The sequence below is a fragment of the Lolium rigidum genome, chromosome 1, assembly GCF_022539505.1.
Source record: "Lolium rigidum isolate FL_2022 chromosome 1, APGP_CSIRO_Lrig_0.1, whole genome shotgun sequence".
Classification (NCBI taxonomy): Eukaryota; Viridiplantae; Streptophyta; class Magnoliopsida; order Poales; family Poaceae; genus Lolium; species Lolium rigidum.
Window position 1 is genome coordinate 352331919 of NC_061508.1, and position 19490 is coordinate 352351408.

General features: G+C 46.8%; 1 protein-coding gene across 1 annotated transcript; it reads left to right on the forward strand.

Annotated features, from left to right (window-relative positions):
• Positions 1-8442: 8442 nt before the first annotated feature.
• LOC124665195 (putative UPF0496 protein 2) lies at positions 8443-9681 on the forward strand. Its single transcript, XM_047202619.1, has one exon. The coding sequence runs from the start codon at positions 8443-8445 to the stop codon at positions 9679-9681; it is 1239 nt and encodes a 412-aa protein (XP_047058575.1).
• The last annotated feature ends 9809 nt before the right edge of the window (positions 9682-19490 follow it).

Sequence of the window (19490 nt, forward strand, 5' to 3'; positions counted from 1 at the left end):
TATTTTATATTTGTGTATTGAAAGTTGTTACTACTGTAGCAACCTCTCCTTATCTTAGTTTTGTTGCATTGTTGTGCCAAGTAAAGTCTTTGATAGTAAGGTTCATACTAGATTTGGATTACTGCGCAGAAACAGATTTCTTGCTGTCACGAATCTGGGCCTAATTCTCTGTAGGTAACTCAGAAAATTATGCCAATTTACGTGAGTGATCCTCAGATATGTACGCAACTTTCATTCAATTTGAGCATTTTCATCTGAGCAAGTCTGGTGCCATTTTAAAATTCGTCTTTACGGACTGTTCTGTTTTGACAGATTCTGCCTTTTATTTCGCATTGCTTCTTTCGTTGTGTTGGGTGGATTTCTTTGTTCCATTACCTTCCAGTAGCTTTGTGCAATGTCCAAAAGTGTTAAGAATGATTGTGTCACCTCTGAACATGTGAATTTTTGATTATGCACTAACCCTCTAATGAGTTGTTTCGAGTTTGGTGTGGAGGAAGTTTTTCAAGGGTCAAGAGAGGAGGATGATATACTATGATCAAGAAGAGTGAAGAGTCTAAGCTTGGGGATGCCCCCGGTGGTTCATCCCTGGATATTATAAGAAGACTCAAGCGTCTAAGCTTGGGGATGCCCAAGGCATCCCCTTCTTCATCGACAACATTATCAGGTTCCTCCCCTGAAACTATATTTTTATTCCGTCACATCTTATGCACTTTGCTTGGAGCGTCGGTGTGCTTTTGTTTTTGTTTTTGTTTGAATAAATGCTTGTGTGGGAGAGAGACACGCTCCGCTGGTTCGTATGAACAAATGTGTTCTTAGCTTTTAATGTTCATGGCGAAGGTTGAAACTGCTTCGTTAATTGTTATATGGTTGGAAACGGGAAATGCTACATGTAGTAATTGGTAAAATGTCTTGGATAATTTGATACTTGGCAATTGTTGTGCTCATGTTTAAGCTCTTGCATCATATACTTTGCACCCATTAATGAAGAAATACATAGAGCTTGCTAAAATTTGGTTTGCATATTTGGTCTCTCTAAAGTCTAGATAATTTCTAGTATTGAGTTTTGAACAACAAGGAAGACGGTGTAGAGTCTTATAATGTTTACAATATGTCTTTTATGTGAGTTTTGCTGCACCGTTCATCCTTGTGTTTGTTTCAAATAACCTTGCTAGCCTAAACCTTGTATCGAGAGGGAATACTTCTCATGCATCCAAAATCTTTGAGCCAACCACTATGCCATTTGTGTCCACCATACCTACCTACTACATGGTATTTCTCCGCCATTCCAAAGTAAATTGCTTGAGTGCTACCTTTAAATAATTCAAAATTTATCACCTCTTATTTGTGTCAATGTTTTATAGCTCATGAGGAAGTATGTGGTGTTTTATCTTTCGATCTTGTCATTTACTTCGACAGTACTTTCATAATGGACTAGTGGCTACATCCGCTTATCCAATAATTCGCAAAAAGAGCTGGCAATGGGGTTCCCAGCCCCAATTAATTAACTTTCATTAATAATTCTCTTCACATGTTTTGCTCTGATTCATCAGTAAGCAACTTAATTTTGCAAATAGACACTCCTTCATGGTATGTGATTGTTTATAATTATGCATAGGAAGCATGTTAGACTTAAATGTGTTTTGAATTTGCCTCTTGATGCTCTCTTTTGCTTCAACTACTATTTCTTGCGAGTGCATCATTAAAACTGCTGAGCCCATCTTAATGGCTATAAAGAAAGAACTTCTTGGGAAATAACCCATGTGTTTATTTTGCTACAGTACCTCTATTTTATATTTGTGTCTTGAAAGTTGTTACTACTGTAGCAACCTCTCCTTATCTTAGTTTTGTTGCATTGTTGTGCCAAGTAAAGTCTTTGATAGTAAGGTTCATACTAGATTTGGATTACTGCGCAGAAACAGATTTCTTGCTGTCACGAATCTGGACCTAATTCTCTGTAGGTAACTCAGAAAATTATGCCAATTTACGTGAGTGATCCTCAGATATGTACGCAACTTTCATTCAATTTGAGCATTTTCATCTGAGCAAGTCTGGTGCCATTTTAAAATTCGTCTTTACGGACTCGTTCGTTTTGACAGATTCTGCCTTTTATTTCGCATTGCTTCTTTCGCTGTGTTGGGTGGATTTCTTTGTTCCATTACCTTCCAGTAGCTTTGTGCAATGTCCAAAAGTGTTAAGAATGATTGTGTCACCTCTGAACATGTGAATTTTTGATTATGCACTAACCCTCTAATGAGTTGTTTCGAGTTTGGTGTGGAGGAAGTTTTCAAGGGTCAAGAGAGGAGGATGATATACTATGATCAAGAAGAGTGAAGAGTCTAAGCTTGGGGATGCCCCGGTGGTTCATCCCTGGATATTATAAGAAGACTCAAGCGTCTAAGCTTGGGGATGCCCAAGGCATCCCCTTCTTCATCGACAACATTATCAGGTTCCTCCCCTGAAACTATATTTTTATTCCGTCACATCTTATGCACTTTGCTTGGAGCGTCGGTGTGCTTTTGTTTTTGTTTTTGTTTGAATAAATGCTTGTGTGGGAGAGAGACACGCTCCGCTGGTTCGTATGAACAAATGTGTTCTTAGCTTTTAATGTTCATGGCGAAGGTTGAAACTGCTTCGTTAATTGTTATATGGTTGGAAACGGGAAATGCTACATGTAGTAATTGGTAAAATGTCTTGGATAATTTGATACTTGGCAATTGTTGTGCTCATGTTTAAGCTCTTGCATCATATACTTTGCACCCATTAATGAAGAAATACATAGAGCTTGCTAAAATTTGGTTTGCATATTTGGTCTCTCTAAAGTCTAGATAATTTCTAGTATTGAGTTTTGAACAACAAGGAAGACGGTGTAGAGTCTTATAATGTTTACAATATGTCTTTTATGTGAGTTTTGCTGCACCGTTCATCCTTGTGTTTGTTTCAAATAACCTTGCTAGCCTAAACCTTGTATCGAGAGGGAATACTTCTCATGCATCCAAAATCTTTGAGCCAACCACTATGCCATTTGTGTCCACCATACCTACCTACTACATGGTATTTCTCCGCCATTCCAAAGTAAATTGCTTGAGTGCTACCTTTAAATAATTCAAAATTTATCACCTCTTATTTGTGTCAATGTTTTATAGCTCATGAGGAAGTATGTGGTGTTTTATCTTTCGATCTTGTCATTTACTTCTGACAGACTTTCATAATGGACTAGTGGCTACATCCGCTTATCCAATAATTCTGCAAAAAGAGCTGGCAATGGGGTTCCCAGCCCCAATTAATTAACTTTCATTAATAATTCTCTTCACATGTTTTGCTCTGATTCATCAGTAAGCAACTTAATTTTGCAAATAGACACTCCTTCATGGTATGTGATTGTTGGAAGGCACCCGAGGATTCAGTTAGCCATGGCTTGTGTAAGCAAAAGGTTGGGAGGAGTGTCATCCATAAATAAAGAAAAACTAAACTAAAGTACATGTGTAAACAAAAGAGAAGAGGGATGATCTACCTTGCTTGGTAGAGATAACGTCCTTCATGGGAGCCGCTCTTGAAAGTCCGGTTGATGAGGTAGTTAGAGTGCCCACTACCATTCGTTGACAACAACAAACACCTCTCAAAATTTTACTTTTATGCTCTCTTTATGTTTTCAAAACCAAAGCTCTAGCACAAATATAGCAATCGATGCTTTCCTCTTTGAAGGACCTTTCTTTTACCTTTTATGTTGATTCAGTTCACCTATCTCTCTCCACCTCAAGAAGCGAACACTTGTGTGAACTGTGCATTGATTCTTACATACTTGCATATTGCACTTGTTATATTGCTTTGCATTGACAATTATCCATGAGATATACATGTTACAAGTTGAAAGCAACCGCTGAAACTTAATCTTCCATTGTGTTGCTTCAATGTCTTTACTTTAAATTATTGCTTTATGAGTTAACTCTTATGCAAGACTTATTGATGCCTGTCTTGAAAGTGCTATTCATGAAAAGTCATTGCTTTATGATTCAGTTGTTTACTCATGTCATTACCATTGTTTTGATCGCTGCATTCATTACATATGTTTACAAAATGATCAAGTTTATGATGGCATGTCACTCCAGAAATTATCTTTGTTATCGTTTACTCGCTCGGGACGAGCGAGAACTAAGCTTGGGGATGCTGATACGTCTCGACATATCGATAATTTCTTATGTTCCATGCCACATTATTGATGATATCTACATGTTTTATGCACACTTTATGTCATATTCGTGCATTTTCTGGAACTAACCTATTAACAAGATGCCGAAGTGCCAGTTCCTATTTTCTGCTGTTTTTGGTTTCAGAAATCCTAGTAAGAAAATATTCTCGGAATTGGACGAAATCAACGCCCAGGTTACTATTTTGCCCGGAAGCATCCAGAACACCCGAGAGTCGCCAGAGGGGGGCCACACAGGCCCCAGATGATAGGCCGGCGCGGCCCAGGCCCTGGCCGCGCCGCCTTATGGTGTCGTCGCCCCTTCGACCTTCTGACGCCGCCTCTTCGCCTATTTAAAGGTCCCAGACCTAAAACCTCGAGACGGAAAAACCACGGTACGAGAAACCTTCCAGAGCCGCCGCCATCGCGAAGCCAAGATCTGGGGGACAGGAATCTCTGTTCCGGCACGCCACCGGGACGGGGAAGTGCCCCCGGAAGGCTTCTCCATCGATACCACCGCCATCTCCATCAACGCTGCTGTCTCCCATGAGGAGGGAGTAGTTCTCCATCGAGGCTCGGGGCTGTACCGGTAGCTATGTGGTTAATCTCTCTCCTATGTACTTCAATACAATGATCTCATGAGCTGCTTTACATGATTGAGATCCATATGATGAGCTTTGTATCGCTACTAGTTGTGTGCTACTCATGTGATGTTATTAAAGTAGTCTATTCCTCCTGCATGGTGTAAAGGTGACTAGTGTGTGCACCGTGTGGTTCTTGTCGTAGGCTATGATCATGATCTCTTGTAGATTGTGGAGTTAATTATCATTATGATAGTATTGATGTGATCTATTCCTCCTTCATAGTGTAATGTGGACAGTTGTGTGCACTATGTTAGTTCTTGGTTTATTTTGCAATGATCTATTATGCTCTAAGGTTATTTAAATATGAACATTGAATTGTGGAGCTTGTTAACTCCGGCATTGAGGGTTCGTGTAATCCTACGCAATGTGTTCATCATCCAACAAAAGAGTGTATGTAGCACATATGAGAAAGAGTTATTTATTATGCGATCAATGTTGAGAGTGTCCACTAGTGAAAGTATGATCCCTAGGCCTTGTTCCTAAATACTGCTATCGCTGCATGTTTACTGTTGTACTGCATGTTTACTTCCTACAATATTACTACCATCAACTGCATGCCAGCAAGCTATTTTCTGGCGCCGTACTACTGCTCATATTCATTCATACCACTTGTATTTCACCATCTCTTCGCCGAACTAGTGCACCTATTAGGTGTGTTGGGGACACAAGAGACTTCTTGCTTTGTGGTTGCAGGGTTGCATGAGAGGGATATCTTTGACCTCTTCCTCCCTGAGTTCGATAAACCTTGGGTGATCCACTTAAGGGAAACTTGTTGCTGTTCTACAAATCTCTGCTCTTAGAGGCCCAACACTGTCTACAAGAATAGAAGCACCCGTAGACATCAGGCGTCCGACGCGCCGTTCTACCGCTCCATCGTCGGTGCTCTCCAGTACTTGACGTTGACGCGACCGGAACTCCAGTACGCTGTGCAGCACGTGTGCTTGCACATGCATGCTCCTCGGGATGCTCATTGGGCCGCGGTGAAGCGGATTCTACGCTACGTCTTTGGTACCATGGGCTACGGCTTGTCGTTGCATGCTTCCCCCTCGACGTCGACCAACCTCGTCGCCTACTCGGACGCGGATTGGGCGGGATGCCCGGACACGCGGCGCTCCACTAGTGGCTACTGCGTCTACCTCGGCTCGTCGCTCGTCTCTTGGTCCTCCAAGAGGCAGCCCAACGTGTTTCGCTCCAGTGCTGAGGCCGAGTACCGCGCTGTGGCCAACGCTGTGGCCGAGTGCACGTGGCTTCGCCAGCTGTCCGAGCTCTCTTGTCCTGTTGACAAGGCTACAGTGGTTTTCTGCGACAACGTGTCGGCCGTCTACCTCTCCGCCAACCCCGTTCATCATCGGCGCACCAAGCACATTGAGTTGGACATCCACTTTGTTCGTGAGCAAGTTGCCCTCGGTCGCGTTCGAGTTCTTCACGTACCGACGTCTCAGCAATTTGCCGATATCATGACGAAGAGATTGCCGTCCACGATTTTTCCGGAGTTTCGCTCCAGTCTATGTGTTGGTGCCGACCCTTCGACTGCGGGGGGATGTTGAGTAACATATTGTATAGGTATAGGTCCCCGTGTTTTCTCAGGGTTGTACCTGTAATTGTACATGTGTCCGCAGAAACTCAATTCGGCTCCCGGGTCCGTATGATCCCTCTACCATAAAAACATATTTTCAAGTGTTAAAAAAATTTGACAAAAAAATTTACATGTACATCTCCATAATATATGTGTATTCGTCAAGTTTCATGAAAAAATGATATTTTTTGTAGTCTAAGCGAAAAAGAGAAAATTTATCTTGTGACAAGTCTTTGTTTCAGCACATAATTTTGTCTTTTTTACACACGCCACATGACATGTCGATTTTTCATGAAACGACTTTGTGAGCGCGTTTTGTTTCAATTTTTCGATATTTTAAAATGTGTCTAACATGTATTTCAAAATAAAGGGAGCATACGCTCTCATGTGCTAAAACATCACTCCCCATGTGTCCGCATATATATATATGAGCAGCCGGCCCTATTGGTGTTGTGCAATCTCCAATATCTCTTCTACACTTTACGACAAAGAGAACCTACGAGCTGAGCTACGTATACAGCCGGCTGCCAAGCTAGCTGGGCGGAAACACCTGAAGTACATGATCATGCTAACTGCCAAGCTTAACTTGACCGTAGTAGCAACAACAATCTTGTGGTGTCGGTTGGTCGGCCGGTAGCGGTACTCTATCTACTCGATGTTTCGATCGATTGACACCTTTATTGGCATTCATGCAAGTGTGCACGCTATATACTTCCTTCTACAAAAACTAGCGGCTCACCTTTGGCCTACATGTCGGCACTCTCTTCTATCTAATCGGACGGCGTATATAACCTCTTTTTTACCTCAAACAAAAATATATTGTATACTTCAACCTGCCAAAACTATGCATAGTAGTATGCTACTCCACAGAAGTCCAATGATAACCAGCCAAATTACACTGGTGGAAAAAGGGGCTTTGGTCGCGGTTGGCAACTGCCATTAGTCGCGGTGGCGCAACCGCGACCAAAGTAGCGCGACTAAAGGCCCCCCTTTAGTCGCGGTTCCTTACGAACCGCGACTAAAGGCTGGGCCCAGGCCTTTGGTCGCGGTTCGCCTCCCGAACCGTGACTAAAGGTACCATTAGTCACGGTTCCTGCAGCATCGCGACTTATGGGGCTCACCTGAAGCCTGTTTTTCCACCAGTGTTAGCATAGGCACAGCCACATGTCGATCTGAAGGGAATGTTGTGTGTGATTTCGTGTTCCCTTGTGCCGTGTCGCCATAACTCCTTTCCTTTTGTGTGTAACCAACAAAGAAGCTGCATTTCCATTTCCGTCTTAATTCTTGGCTAGCTTCTAGTCCTTGTATTCCTTGCCTTCCAAGACCTCCCAAATTATCCCGTATTCATTTGTACATCGCTTCCAAGTACTACATGGCAATCATAGATAAAGATGATCTCTCTCTATATATATATGCATGAGAGGACGCGCATTTTCATAGGATATTTCCACATACACTCACATCAGCAATCTTGAAACGATCAAACGAGGCCTTCTTCACCCCCTTGGTTGGCTAAATCCTTGTTCAGCATCGACACAAGTAAGTTATGATTCTACCTCTGTTTCAACAACATCACCCTTTCTTCTGAAAATTAACTTATGATAGGTAGATCTCGTATCAACGGAATGATCTCTGTTTTTTTTTCTCCTTGAGAGGATCGGACTTCCTTTTCAATAACTGATATTTTCATGTCACTTTGAAATAGTGACCAATTGCTAATCAAGAAGCACATCATTTACAAACATCATTGACACTGATAAGCAAGGTTGAATTGCTTGATCGATGCGTGTTTCCAAGTGGGTTTAACTTGTTAATGCTGCACACTAATATAGCACTATTAATTGCAAATACTGGCAGCACTTCACTTGCATCTCAAGCAACACCAAGCTGTGCATGCTCCACAAGTCTCACCACCATTTCTTGACGCTTCCTCTTTTCCTGTTTTTCTTGCTTTCTTCTTAACGCGTTATCATCCTCTAAATGTAGCTTATTTTGCTGCAATTCCTTACTGAATCCGGCTGTGCATTGCAGCAGGCACGATGATAGGCTCATCGTCGTCAATCTCGCCGGTGCGGCCAGGGCCGCCACGGCAGCGCAGCGCGCACGACGTCGACGAGGAGTACGGGCGCGCCTTCAAGTCCAGGTCCTTCCTCGACCTCTGGACGCACGCCCACCGCAGCCTCAAGCACAGTCTCTCCTCCTACAAGCTCTCGTCCAGGCTCAGCTCTAGCTTCAGTGACGATCAAGTGCCAGCCAATGAGGAGCCGTCGTCGTGCTCGTACGCCGTGCTCAACGACTTTGTGCTTGAGCCGAGCCCGGACACGCTCACTCGTCCCGGACACCGGCGGAGTAGACGCTGCCACGGACGACGCCGGGTGGAGGCCCTCCTGCTCGAGTACTTCGACGTCACGAGGGAGGCCTGCGAGGCGTGCTCCGCGCTGCTAGCGGCAGCCGGAGCCGCGCAGCGGCACCACCTCGTGCTCCGGCGCCTCCTCCTCCGGCTCGCCGCCGAAGGAGATGATCGTGCCGCAGCCGCAAGGGACGCGCTGGCGCGGCACATTGGCGGCGACAATCCGCTCTCGCCGGCGGGACGCCGACTCACCGGGTTCAACGACGCGCATGCGCGCTGCGCCCCGCTCTCCAGGCGCCTCGTGGCGACGCGGCGCCGGCTGCGGAGGCTCGCCCGGGCTGCCCGGATCGCACGGTGTGCGGCCGCCACGGCCATTGTCGGCGCGTCTGCCGCGGCCGTCGTGGCAGCCGTCGTCCTTGCCGCGCACGCCGTCGTCGGCGTCGGCGCGGCCGCCGCCCTCACCTTCTGCGCCACCAGCGCCACCAGGCCCTCGGCGCGAAGGACTTTCGGCATCAAGAAGTTGGCTCGCCGCTGCCACCATGGACGACGGAGGCGACATGCCCGCGCGGGGGAGGCAGCGGTGGACGCGGCGGCGCGGGGCGCGTACATCTTGGGTCGCGACCTGGACACTGTAAGCCGCATGGTGCGTCGCGCGCACGACGAGCTGGAGCACGGCCGCGACATGGCGCGCATCGCCGTGGCAGCAGGTGCGGACGGCGGCGAGCGGCCGCCGCTGCTGCTGCAAGAGGTGGCGAGGGAGGAGGAGGAGTGCGGGGAGGATCTGCGGTGCCAGCTCGAGGAGCTGGAGGAGCACGCATGCCTCTGCCTCCTCACCATCAACCGGAGCAGGAGGATAGTGACGCAGGAGATGACTACGCCACCTGATGATGATGGGTCGCCGTCGACGGAGACGACGTCCAAAGATTAGCTCTTTTTTCTTACTTCAGATTAGGTACTAGCTAGCTGTTGCTTTATGATTAGTTAACTTGTTTATGAGTAGTATTCTTTTCTTGTGATTCAAGGGATAAATACTGTGACATGGAGAATAAGAGTGTTTCATTTCTTTGTACATCACCACACGATTTTTGTGGATAGGCCATATCATATATCTTCACATTGCTTGTTCCTTTTGGTCATTTTTCCCTTTCTTTTCATGTTTTGATGCTTTCGTGCACTCTGCTCTTTATTGGATGAATTGTGACTCTTACTCTTTAATCGTTGTTTTCACTTAAATTATTAGTGTTTGGAAGACCGGACTTGCTAAGTTGAACCCTCGATAATCAACCACCAGAGGAGGTAGATATATAGAGAATATTCAGAATCTAGATCCATTTTTCAATAAAGAGAATCCGGATCCATATGAACCCACTATTTGAAACTTAATGACATATTTCTGAACTAAAAAAACTAAATCAATACATAAATTTCAGTTGGAGATAAACATAATGATCTAAAAAATGACCATTTGAGATATGCATTAACTTTGGAAAAAGTCAGAAAGTAAAATTCAAAAAGTACAATACAAGTTATGGATCTTAAATCACATCTTTCTCGTTTTCTTATTTTTCGCACTCTCGCATATGGTCATAATTTTTGTGAACGGCTAAGTTCTACTCAATTGTGTAACTTTTCTTATATAGTTTTCTAAAACTTGGAAATACGATTTTAAGTTTTATAATATGGTTTCACATAAGGAGGTCTCTTTGGACCCCGAGACAAAAATATCACTTTTAAAAATCAAACCTTATTCTTAAAATTCAAGAAAAACTAGAATATATGTATGTGTAGTATGTGCGTACAAGTCTGATGTAGCCCCGCTCACCGACGACACTACATCAAGACCAACAAGTCCCCCAAGTGGACCAATGACACGAGCCCGAGTCAAAGCGCTACATGATAAGGTGAACTCACTCCTCACTACCCTCGATCTCGATACCCCATTGGATGGACTGCTACCTCAGGCCGATACGCTTTGTGTTATCAGATATGAACCTCGGGAGAAGGACGTCGCAGCAGACCCGAAGATGGGCAAGGAAGAAGGAAGAGAAGAGTGGCCGCCGAAGGACGCCCCCAGGGCCGGCACTGCCGGCCTCCAAGCACCGGCACTGCCGGCCTGTACACCCCGGCACTGCCGGCCTCCAGCGCCCGAAGAAGACTCCGACCGGCACTGCCGGCCCAGGCTCAGCGGCACTGCCGGCCACACCGGCACTGCCGGCCAACCTTCACCGGCACTGCCGGCCCCACCCCTGTTGACTTAATCTCAGCCGTTGATTTCGCATCTATGGACCAGGATAATTTATGTAATGCCGATTTTACCCCTGTACGAATCTGGACCTATAAGTACCTCACCCCTTCCTCCAGATTAGGGTTAGACTTATTTTGAACTCAAACCCTAACTTTGAGCTTAGTCTCCCTTGGGTATCATCCCTCTGTAATCAAGGCCATCCTTGTTGTTGATTTAGGAATTGTTGAGTGAGATTCTAGTACAAGCTACTCTCTCTCCCTCATCAATCCCCTTTTCTCCAACACCAATCTCTCACCGGGAATTCTGCCGCGTGCCTCTTCCGGGTGATTCTATTGGCGTGGTCCATCGAGCCACGGGGGTAAGTATCGGGTGTATCGGGTTGGTGTGCGTGCGTGAGTACCGGTGTTCTTCGTGTTCTTCGAGTTCCTCGCGTTTTCCCATCTCCCCTCTTGGTTTCGAAGTCAATCCGCGAGATCGGGCCACACTCTAGGTCCTAGACCTCATCATATGGTATCAGCAGCTCTTGGTTACCGCGGATTTGACCTCCCACCCACCCGATTTCGTTCCTAGAAAATTTCCCAAAAAAAAATAGCCCTAAATTGCCTTTTGACCGATCTGTGATTTGGTTGCGTTTTGAGTGGTTTTGATCCATGGATTCCGTGCCCCTCTGGTTGATCTACGTTTTCCCCACTTTCTAGACCTCAATTCCATCGATTTTTGACGTTTTGGTCGGATTTGGCCCGCTTTTCGCGAAGAACAGCTCGAGCTGTTCATCAGGGACTGGCACTGCCGCCCCCATCAGGCCGGCACTGCCGCCCAGGCCGGCACTGCCGCCACATCCAGGCCAGCACTGCCGCCCAGGCCGGCACTGCCGCCCGATCCAGGCCGGCACTGCCGCCAGAGACAGGCAAACTCGCCCAGCCAGATTTCGACCACATCTTCACCTTTTGTGTTTGCTTGTTCTGGTTTGAGTGCCTTGTGTGTAAATCTAACCCGCAGCTACGACGCAAGCGACGACAATCTCGGCACCCCGACTTGCAAACGTACTCTTGATCCTTCCACCATATTGCAAGTTGCGTGATCATCACCGCCTACGACACATCTAGGTATAACTTGCAACTCCTCTTTCCTTTTGCGATCCAAACCTCCCGAGCATTGCTTGTTTAGTGTTGCGAGACATTGCACGTGGCCCCGCATTGTGAGGTGTGTGTGTCGTGTTGAGTAAAGCATCCAAGCAAACACTCGTGTGGCAAGATAGCAAAAGCGAGGCTAACGCTAACATAGTGCGTGCAAAAGCCCCAAAAACACAAAAAGAGTGCGAGTAGCACCATACATCCATACATCCATACATCCATACGCCCATACATACAAAAGTGTCCACGTGCCACCAAAGATACAAACGAGTGCAAGTACCACCATACACAAAAGAGAACAAGCTTTTAAGCAAAGAGAGATACGAGAAGAGAGGCCGCGTGTGAATCTAGTTGTCTCTTCCTTTGCAACCAAAGCTTTGGCTCTCCTTGTGTTAGTGCGACACCGAGCACTTATACATACACTTTTCCGCTCACTTTTGGTTGCACTAACCCCGCTTATCTCGTGTGTGTGTTCCACAACTTTTCCGTGTTTTCGTGATCACCATTTGGACATTTAATTTTTGGACCTTACCCACTTTTAACAACATACTCGATCTTGGATTTGTCTTTTGGCTTTCCACAACACTCGCCTAACACCATATTTGCTAGCTTTTGCGTGTGGTTTTGCGTGTGTTCCCGATACACTTGATCTTGCTTTTGGTTTGGTGGATTGCCTCAATACTATCTTACCTTGGTAAGAGTGCAAGGTAGTCTCCTTCCACTAACATACACAACATAGTTCTTGTCTTTGCATCATGGATAGGACCGGAGATACCAATAGGGATGAAGAGATCCTCCGCAACACCGAGAGGTTGGCTACTCAACACAACCTATGGACGCAACGACAAGAGTTCAAGGAGCAACTCTCCCTCTTCGAGACCCGCATTGATGAGCAATACGATGAGGTGGCTCACAACTTCGCCACCGTCAACCAAGACTTGGCACTTCTTCGTGAAGCTACGGACAACTTGAATGACCAAATGGCGGCCAATGATGCCAACATGGAGCGGCGCATGGATAGCCTTGAGCGCGCCATCACCAACTTGGGTCGTCATCGTCGACACCGCTCTACTTCCTCTTCATCAAGCTCGTCTCAAGACTATCAATCTCATGGTGGCATTTCGTCCCCAAGCTCTTCTTCAAGGCATGACGACCATCATCGACATCATCGCCCCCATGCTCGTCATGAAGACTCCCGCTCCAACTCTAGGCGTGGAGAAATACATCGCCATGCTCGACCACATGAGCGTCCTCAACAAGACCAAGTCCTTCACCAAGATCGTCAACAAGCGGATCGCCATGCCCACCATGGGCGTGATGGCCATCCCCAAGATCAAGATCCTCAAGATCCACCTCGGCGAGATCTTCGTCGCCACCCTCGCCATGACCAACGTGGACGGGGAGAGCTACACCATGATCAAGATGAGCGAGCCAACATTGAGCATCATCCTCAACCACGACAAGATCTTCAACCACATCCTCGCCGTGCACCAAGTGAAGCAAGTGTTCAACTTCACCGCCAACCCAATGCTATGGTTGGCCGAAGAAGACCTCCTATTCCACCTCTAGCCGCAAGAGATGAAGGCGCACCTCCTCGTAGAAGAAACTTGGAGGATGAAGAGAACATGTACGGCAAGCTCAAGTTCAACATGCCCAAGTTCAAAGGTGAAGACGACGCCGAAGCCTACCTCTCATGGGCACTCAAGGTGGACAAGATCTTCCGCATCCACAACTACTCTGGTGCCAAGAAAGTGGCTATGGCATCGCTTGAGTTCGAGGACTACGCAAACACTTGGTGGGAGCAAGTCCTCACTCTTCGAGAAGAGAAGGGTGAACCTCCTATTGCCACTTGGGAAGAAATGAAGAAGGAGATGCATGCTCGTTTCGTCCCCACGCACTACATGACCGACCTCTTCAACAAGCTCCAAAAGTTGAAGCAAGGCACCAAGACCGTTGAGGAGTTCTACAAGGAGATGGAGCTCACTATGATGCGAGCCAACATCCAAGAGTCCGAAGAGCAAACCATTGCTCGCTTCTTCAATGGCCTCTCTTACCCCATCAAGCGAATTGTGGAGTTCCAACCTTACTCCAACATGGTTGAATTGGTCCATCAAGCAACGAAGGCCGAGCGCCAAGTCATTGAGGACATCAAGTACTCCAAGGCCAAGACCTACTTCACCTCCAAGTTCGCTACATCGACTCCTCCTACTACATCAACGCCTCAAGCTACAAGTGCCAAGGCCGACGTGTCCTCTACACCATCCAAGAGACCGACTATCCAAAGTCGCATGAAGCAAACGGTCTCCTCCACCGCCTCATCTAAGGCATCCACGGGACCCTCTAGTGTCACTTGCTTCAAGTGTGGCACCCAAGGTCACAAGTCGTTTGAGTGCAAGAACACCAAGGTCATGATCACTATGGAGAATGGTGATATCGAGACGCTTGATGAGGATGAATATGAAGCACTCGTGCAAGCCGCCGTGGAAAGTGAAGAAGCTTATGAGCAAGAATGTGGAGAAGATCCAATCTTATGTGAGCATGACCCAAGTCCCTCACTTGTGGTCACAAGGGTGCTAACAACGCAACCTCATGATGCGGAAGAACAACTGTGCAACATCTTCCAAACCCGTGCCGGAATTGGTGGCAAGTCGATCAAGGTCATCATAGACGGTGGAAGTTGCCATAACCTTGCAAGCACCGAGTTGTGTGAGAAGCTCCACCTCACTCTCCGCAAGCATCCTCATCCCTACCATATCCAATGGTTGAGTGACAAGGGCAACGTCAAGATACAACATACCGTCACCGTCAACTTCAAGATCGGCCCTTATGAGGATACTATTGAGTGTGACGTCGTACCCATGACGGTGTGCCACATGTTACTTGGCCGCCCTTGGCAATATGACAAGAAGGCTATACATGATGGACTCTCCAACACATACACCTTCAAGGTCAACGACAAGAAGTTTGAGTTACGCCCCATGACTCCTAGCCAAATCATCGCCGATAATGCGAAGGCTTTAGCGAGGGCACAACTCCGCACCCACCATAGTGAGATGAGAGGAGAGGGAGCGACCCACCACAAAGATAGTGAGCGCCACAAGCCATATATGAGTGAGTCCAAGAGTGTCCTTCTAGCCACCAAGAGTGAGTGGAGAGAGCTCCAAGAAAACCCATCCACCATATTGCACTATGTGCTCATATGCAAGGGACCCTCGTCGGCGGCTAACGACTTAACCAACATTCCTCCGTCTTTGTTGTCTCTTTTGCAGGAATTTCAAGACGTCTTCCCCGACGAACTCCCTCATGGACTACCACCACTCCGCGGCATAGAACACCGCATCGACCTCATACCCGGCGCTCCGCTTCCAAACCGTGCCGCCTACCGCACCAACCCCGAAGAGACCAAGGAGATCAACCGCCAAATTCAAGATCTCCTCGCTAAAGGGTACGTCCGAGAAAGCCTTAGCCCTTGTGCGGTTCCCGTGATTCTTGTGCCTAAACCGGATGAGACGCAACGGATGTGTATGGATTGTCGCCCCATCAATGCCATTACCGTCCGTTACCGCCATCCCATTCCGCGTTTAGATGACATGCTTGATGAACTTAGTGGTGCCACCATTTTCTCTAAAATTGATTTGCGTAGTGGCTACCACCAAATCCGCATGGCTATGGGTGATGAATGGAAAACGGCATTCAAGACCAAACTTGGTCTATATGAGTGGCTTGTTATGCCATTTGGTCTATCCAATGCTCCATCTACTTTCATGCGTCTCATGAATCACATCTTGCGACCTCTCATTGGCAAGAGTGTGGTTGTCTATTTTGATGATATTCTCATCTATAGCAAAAGTCTCGAGGACCATGTTCAACATGTGAGAGAAGTCTTGTGCATCTTGCGTAATGAAAAGCTCTATGCTAACCTCCCCAAATGCACCTTTGCTCAAAACAAATTGGTTTTTCTTGGTTTTGTGGTTTCCGCTAATGGAATTGAAGTTGATTCTTCCAAGGTGGAGGCCATCCATAATTGGCCTACCCCTACAAATGTTGGTCAAGTCCGAAGCTTCCATGGACTTGCCGGGTTTTACCGCCGCTTTGTGAAAGACTTTAGCACCATTGCTTGCCCTTTGAATGAGCTTACCAAGAAGAATGTTCCGTTTGTTTGGGGCAAGGCCCAACAAAATGCTTTTGATGAGTTGAAGAAACGCCTTACCGAAGCTCCCCTTCTTGTTCTTCCAAATTTTGCCAAAACTTTTGAGATTGAGTGTGATGCAAGTGGGATTGGTATTGGTGGTGTTCTTATGCAAGAGGGCAAACCCGTGGCATACTATAGCGAGAAGTTAGATGGCACACGCCTCAACTATCCTATATATGACAAGGAGCTCTACGCTTTGGTTCGTGTTCTTGAAGTTTGGCAACACTATCTTTGGCCAAAAGAGTTCATCATTCACTCCGACCATGAGTCTTTGAAGTACTTGAAAAGCCAACACAATTTGAACAAACGTCATGCAAAATGGGTTGAGTTCATTGAGTCCTTCCCGTATGTCATCAAATACAAGAAGGGCAAGGACAATGTAGTGGCGGATGCTCTTTCCCGCAAAAACACCCTTTTGTTGACTCGCTTGGATTTTCACGTTTTGGGACTCGAAGAGATCAAAGAACTCTATACTTCCGATTCTTTCTTTGCTCCGATGTTTGAGAAATGTTCCGTTGACCGAGGATTTGATGACTTCTATTTGCACAAAGGCTACTTGTTCAAAGCCAACAAAATTTGCATTCCCGATTCTTCTCTTCGAAAGTTACTCTTGCAAGAGTCACATGGTGGTGGCCTTATGGGACATTTTGGTCGAGATAAGACACTTGCGATGTTAGCCACTCACTATTATTGGCCGAAGATGAAGAGGGACGTCGAGCGCCTTTGCAACCGTTGCACGACATGCCTTCAAGCTAAGCCTACTTCCAATCCCTATGGTCTTTACATGCCTTTGCCTATACCTCATGCACCATGGACGGACATTAGCATGGATTTTGTTCTAGGATTGCCTCGCACTAAGCATGGACATGATTCTATCTTTGTGGTAGTGGATAGATTCTCTAAGATGGCTCATTTCATACCTTGCCATAAGAGCGATGATGCTTCACACACAGCTTCGTTGTTTTTCAGGGAAATTGTTCGCTTACATGGAGTACCGCGAAGCATTGTGTCGGATCGAGACGTCAAGTTCATGAGTTATCTTTGGAAGTCGCTCATGGCCAGTTTGGAGTGAAGCTCTTATTCTCATCATCCTCGCACCCGCAAACGGACGGCCAAACGGAAGTGGTCAATCGAAGCCTCTCCACCCTTCTACGCATCCTCGTGAAGAAAAACTTGAAGTCATGGGAGGAATGCATACCACACGCGGAGTTCGCCTACAACCGCGCCAAGCATTCGACTACATCAAGGAGTCCTTTCATGGTCGTCTACGGATTTGAGCCGCTCACGGCACTCGACATGCTCCCGCTCCCCCTTCATGAGCGGATCAACATGGACTTCGACAAGCGCACCGCCGCCGTCAAGAAACTTCATGAAGAGACAAGAGCAACAATCCAAGAACATGTGCTTCGTCAAGCTACAAGACTCAACGCCAAGAAGAAGGAACGCATCTTTGAGGAAGGCGACCTCGTTTGGATCCACCTCCGGAAGGAAAGATTCCCTCATGACCGCAATTCGAAGCTCAAGCCAAGAGGAGATGGTCCCTTCAAGGTCCTCAAACGCATCAACAACAACGCTTACGTCATCGACATCCCCACCTCCAAGTACTTGGTGAGCAACACGTTCAATGTCTCCGACTTGTCACCCTATCATGGAGATGAGGAAGGCCACGAGTCGAGGATGACTCTTTCCCAAGGGGGGGGAGATGATGTAGCCCCGCTCACCGACGACACTACATCAAGACCAACAAGTCCCCCAAGTGGACCAATGACACGAGCCCGAGTCAAAGCGCTACATGATAAGGTGAACTCACTCCTCACTACCCTCGATCTCGATACCCCATTGGATGGACTACTACCTCAGCCGATACGCTTTGTGTTATCAGATATGAACCTCGGGAGAAGGACGTCGCAGCGAGACCCGAAGATGGGCAAGGAAGAAGGAAGAGAAGAGTGGCCGCCGAAGGACGCCTCCGGGGCCGGCAGCCGCCGGCCTCCAAGCACCGGCGATCGCCGGCTCGTACACCCCGACACTCGCCGGCCTCCAGCGCCCGAAGAAGACTCCGACCGGCACTGCCGGCCCAGGCTCAGCGGCACTGCCGGCCACACCGGCACTGCCGGCCAACCTTCACCGGCACTGCCGGCCCCACCCCTGTTGACTTAATCTCAGCCGTTGATTTCGCATCTATGGACCAGGATAATTTATGTAGTGCCGATTTTACCCCTGTACGAATCTGGACCTATAAGTACCTCACCCCTTCCTCCAGATTAGGGTTAGACTTGTTTTGAACTCAAACCCTAACTTTGAGCTTAGTCTCCCTTGGGTATCATCCCTCTGTAATCAAGGCCATCCTTGTTGTTGATTTAGGAATTGTTGAGTGAGATTCTAGTACAAGCTACTCTCTCTCCCTCATCAATCCCCTTTTCTCCAACACCAATCTCTCACCGGAAATTCTGCCGCGTGCCTCTTCCGGGTGATTCTATTGGCGTGGTCCATCGAGCCACGGGGGTAAGTATCGGGTGTATCGGGTTGGTGTGCGTGCGTGAGTACCGGTGTTCTTCGTGTTCTTCGAGTTCCTCGCGTTTTCCCATCTCCCCTCTTGGTTTCGAAGTCAATCCGCGAGATCGGGCCACACTCTAGGTCCTAGACCTCATCAAAGTCTTTGTCGACATTTATTCTCATATGTGATGTACACACACACAAAAATACAGGGAGCAAAAATCAAGTTAAAACTTTTTGGAATCACAATTTTCTTTTCTTGTGTATCCAAAAAAAAAACTCTAACCAAAATTACCGATATATAGATCAAATCTCTATGTATCTACTAGAATTTTTAAAAAAAACTTTAGCATTTTCAAAGAATTTAAATTTCCGGGCTCCCTAGAACCGGGATCCAAATAGACACACTCGGTTTCACATGGCCTTAATTATATCCCTTGGTCCAATAAAGCTGCCTCCCTCCTAGTGCATTATTGGGCCCGCCTCTAGTTTTTGTGTTTGTTTTCTTTATGAGATGTAAATCTTTTTGATCCCAATTAATTGTCAGCCAAGTTTGCATGACCGCCTAATATTCCTCACATCTTACATGTGAATGTACATGATTGGTAATGGTGGATTGGCCAAGTATGTATCTTTTTTGCATTGCTCACGAGAGACCTAATTTGCATATA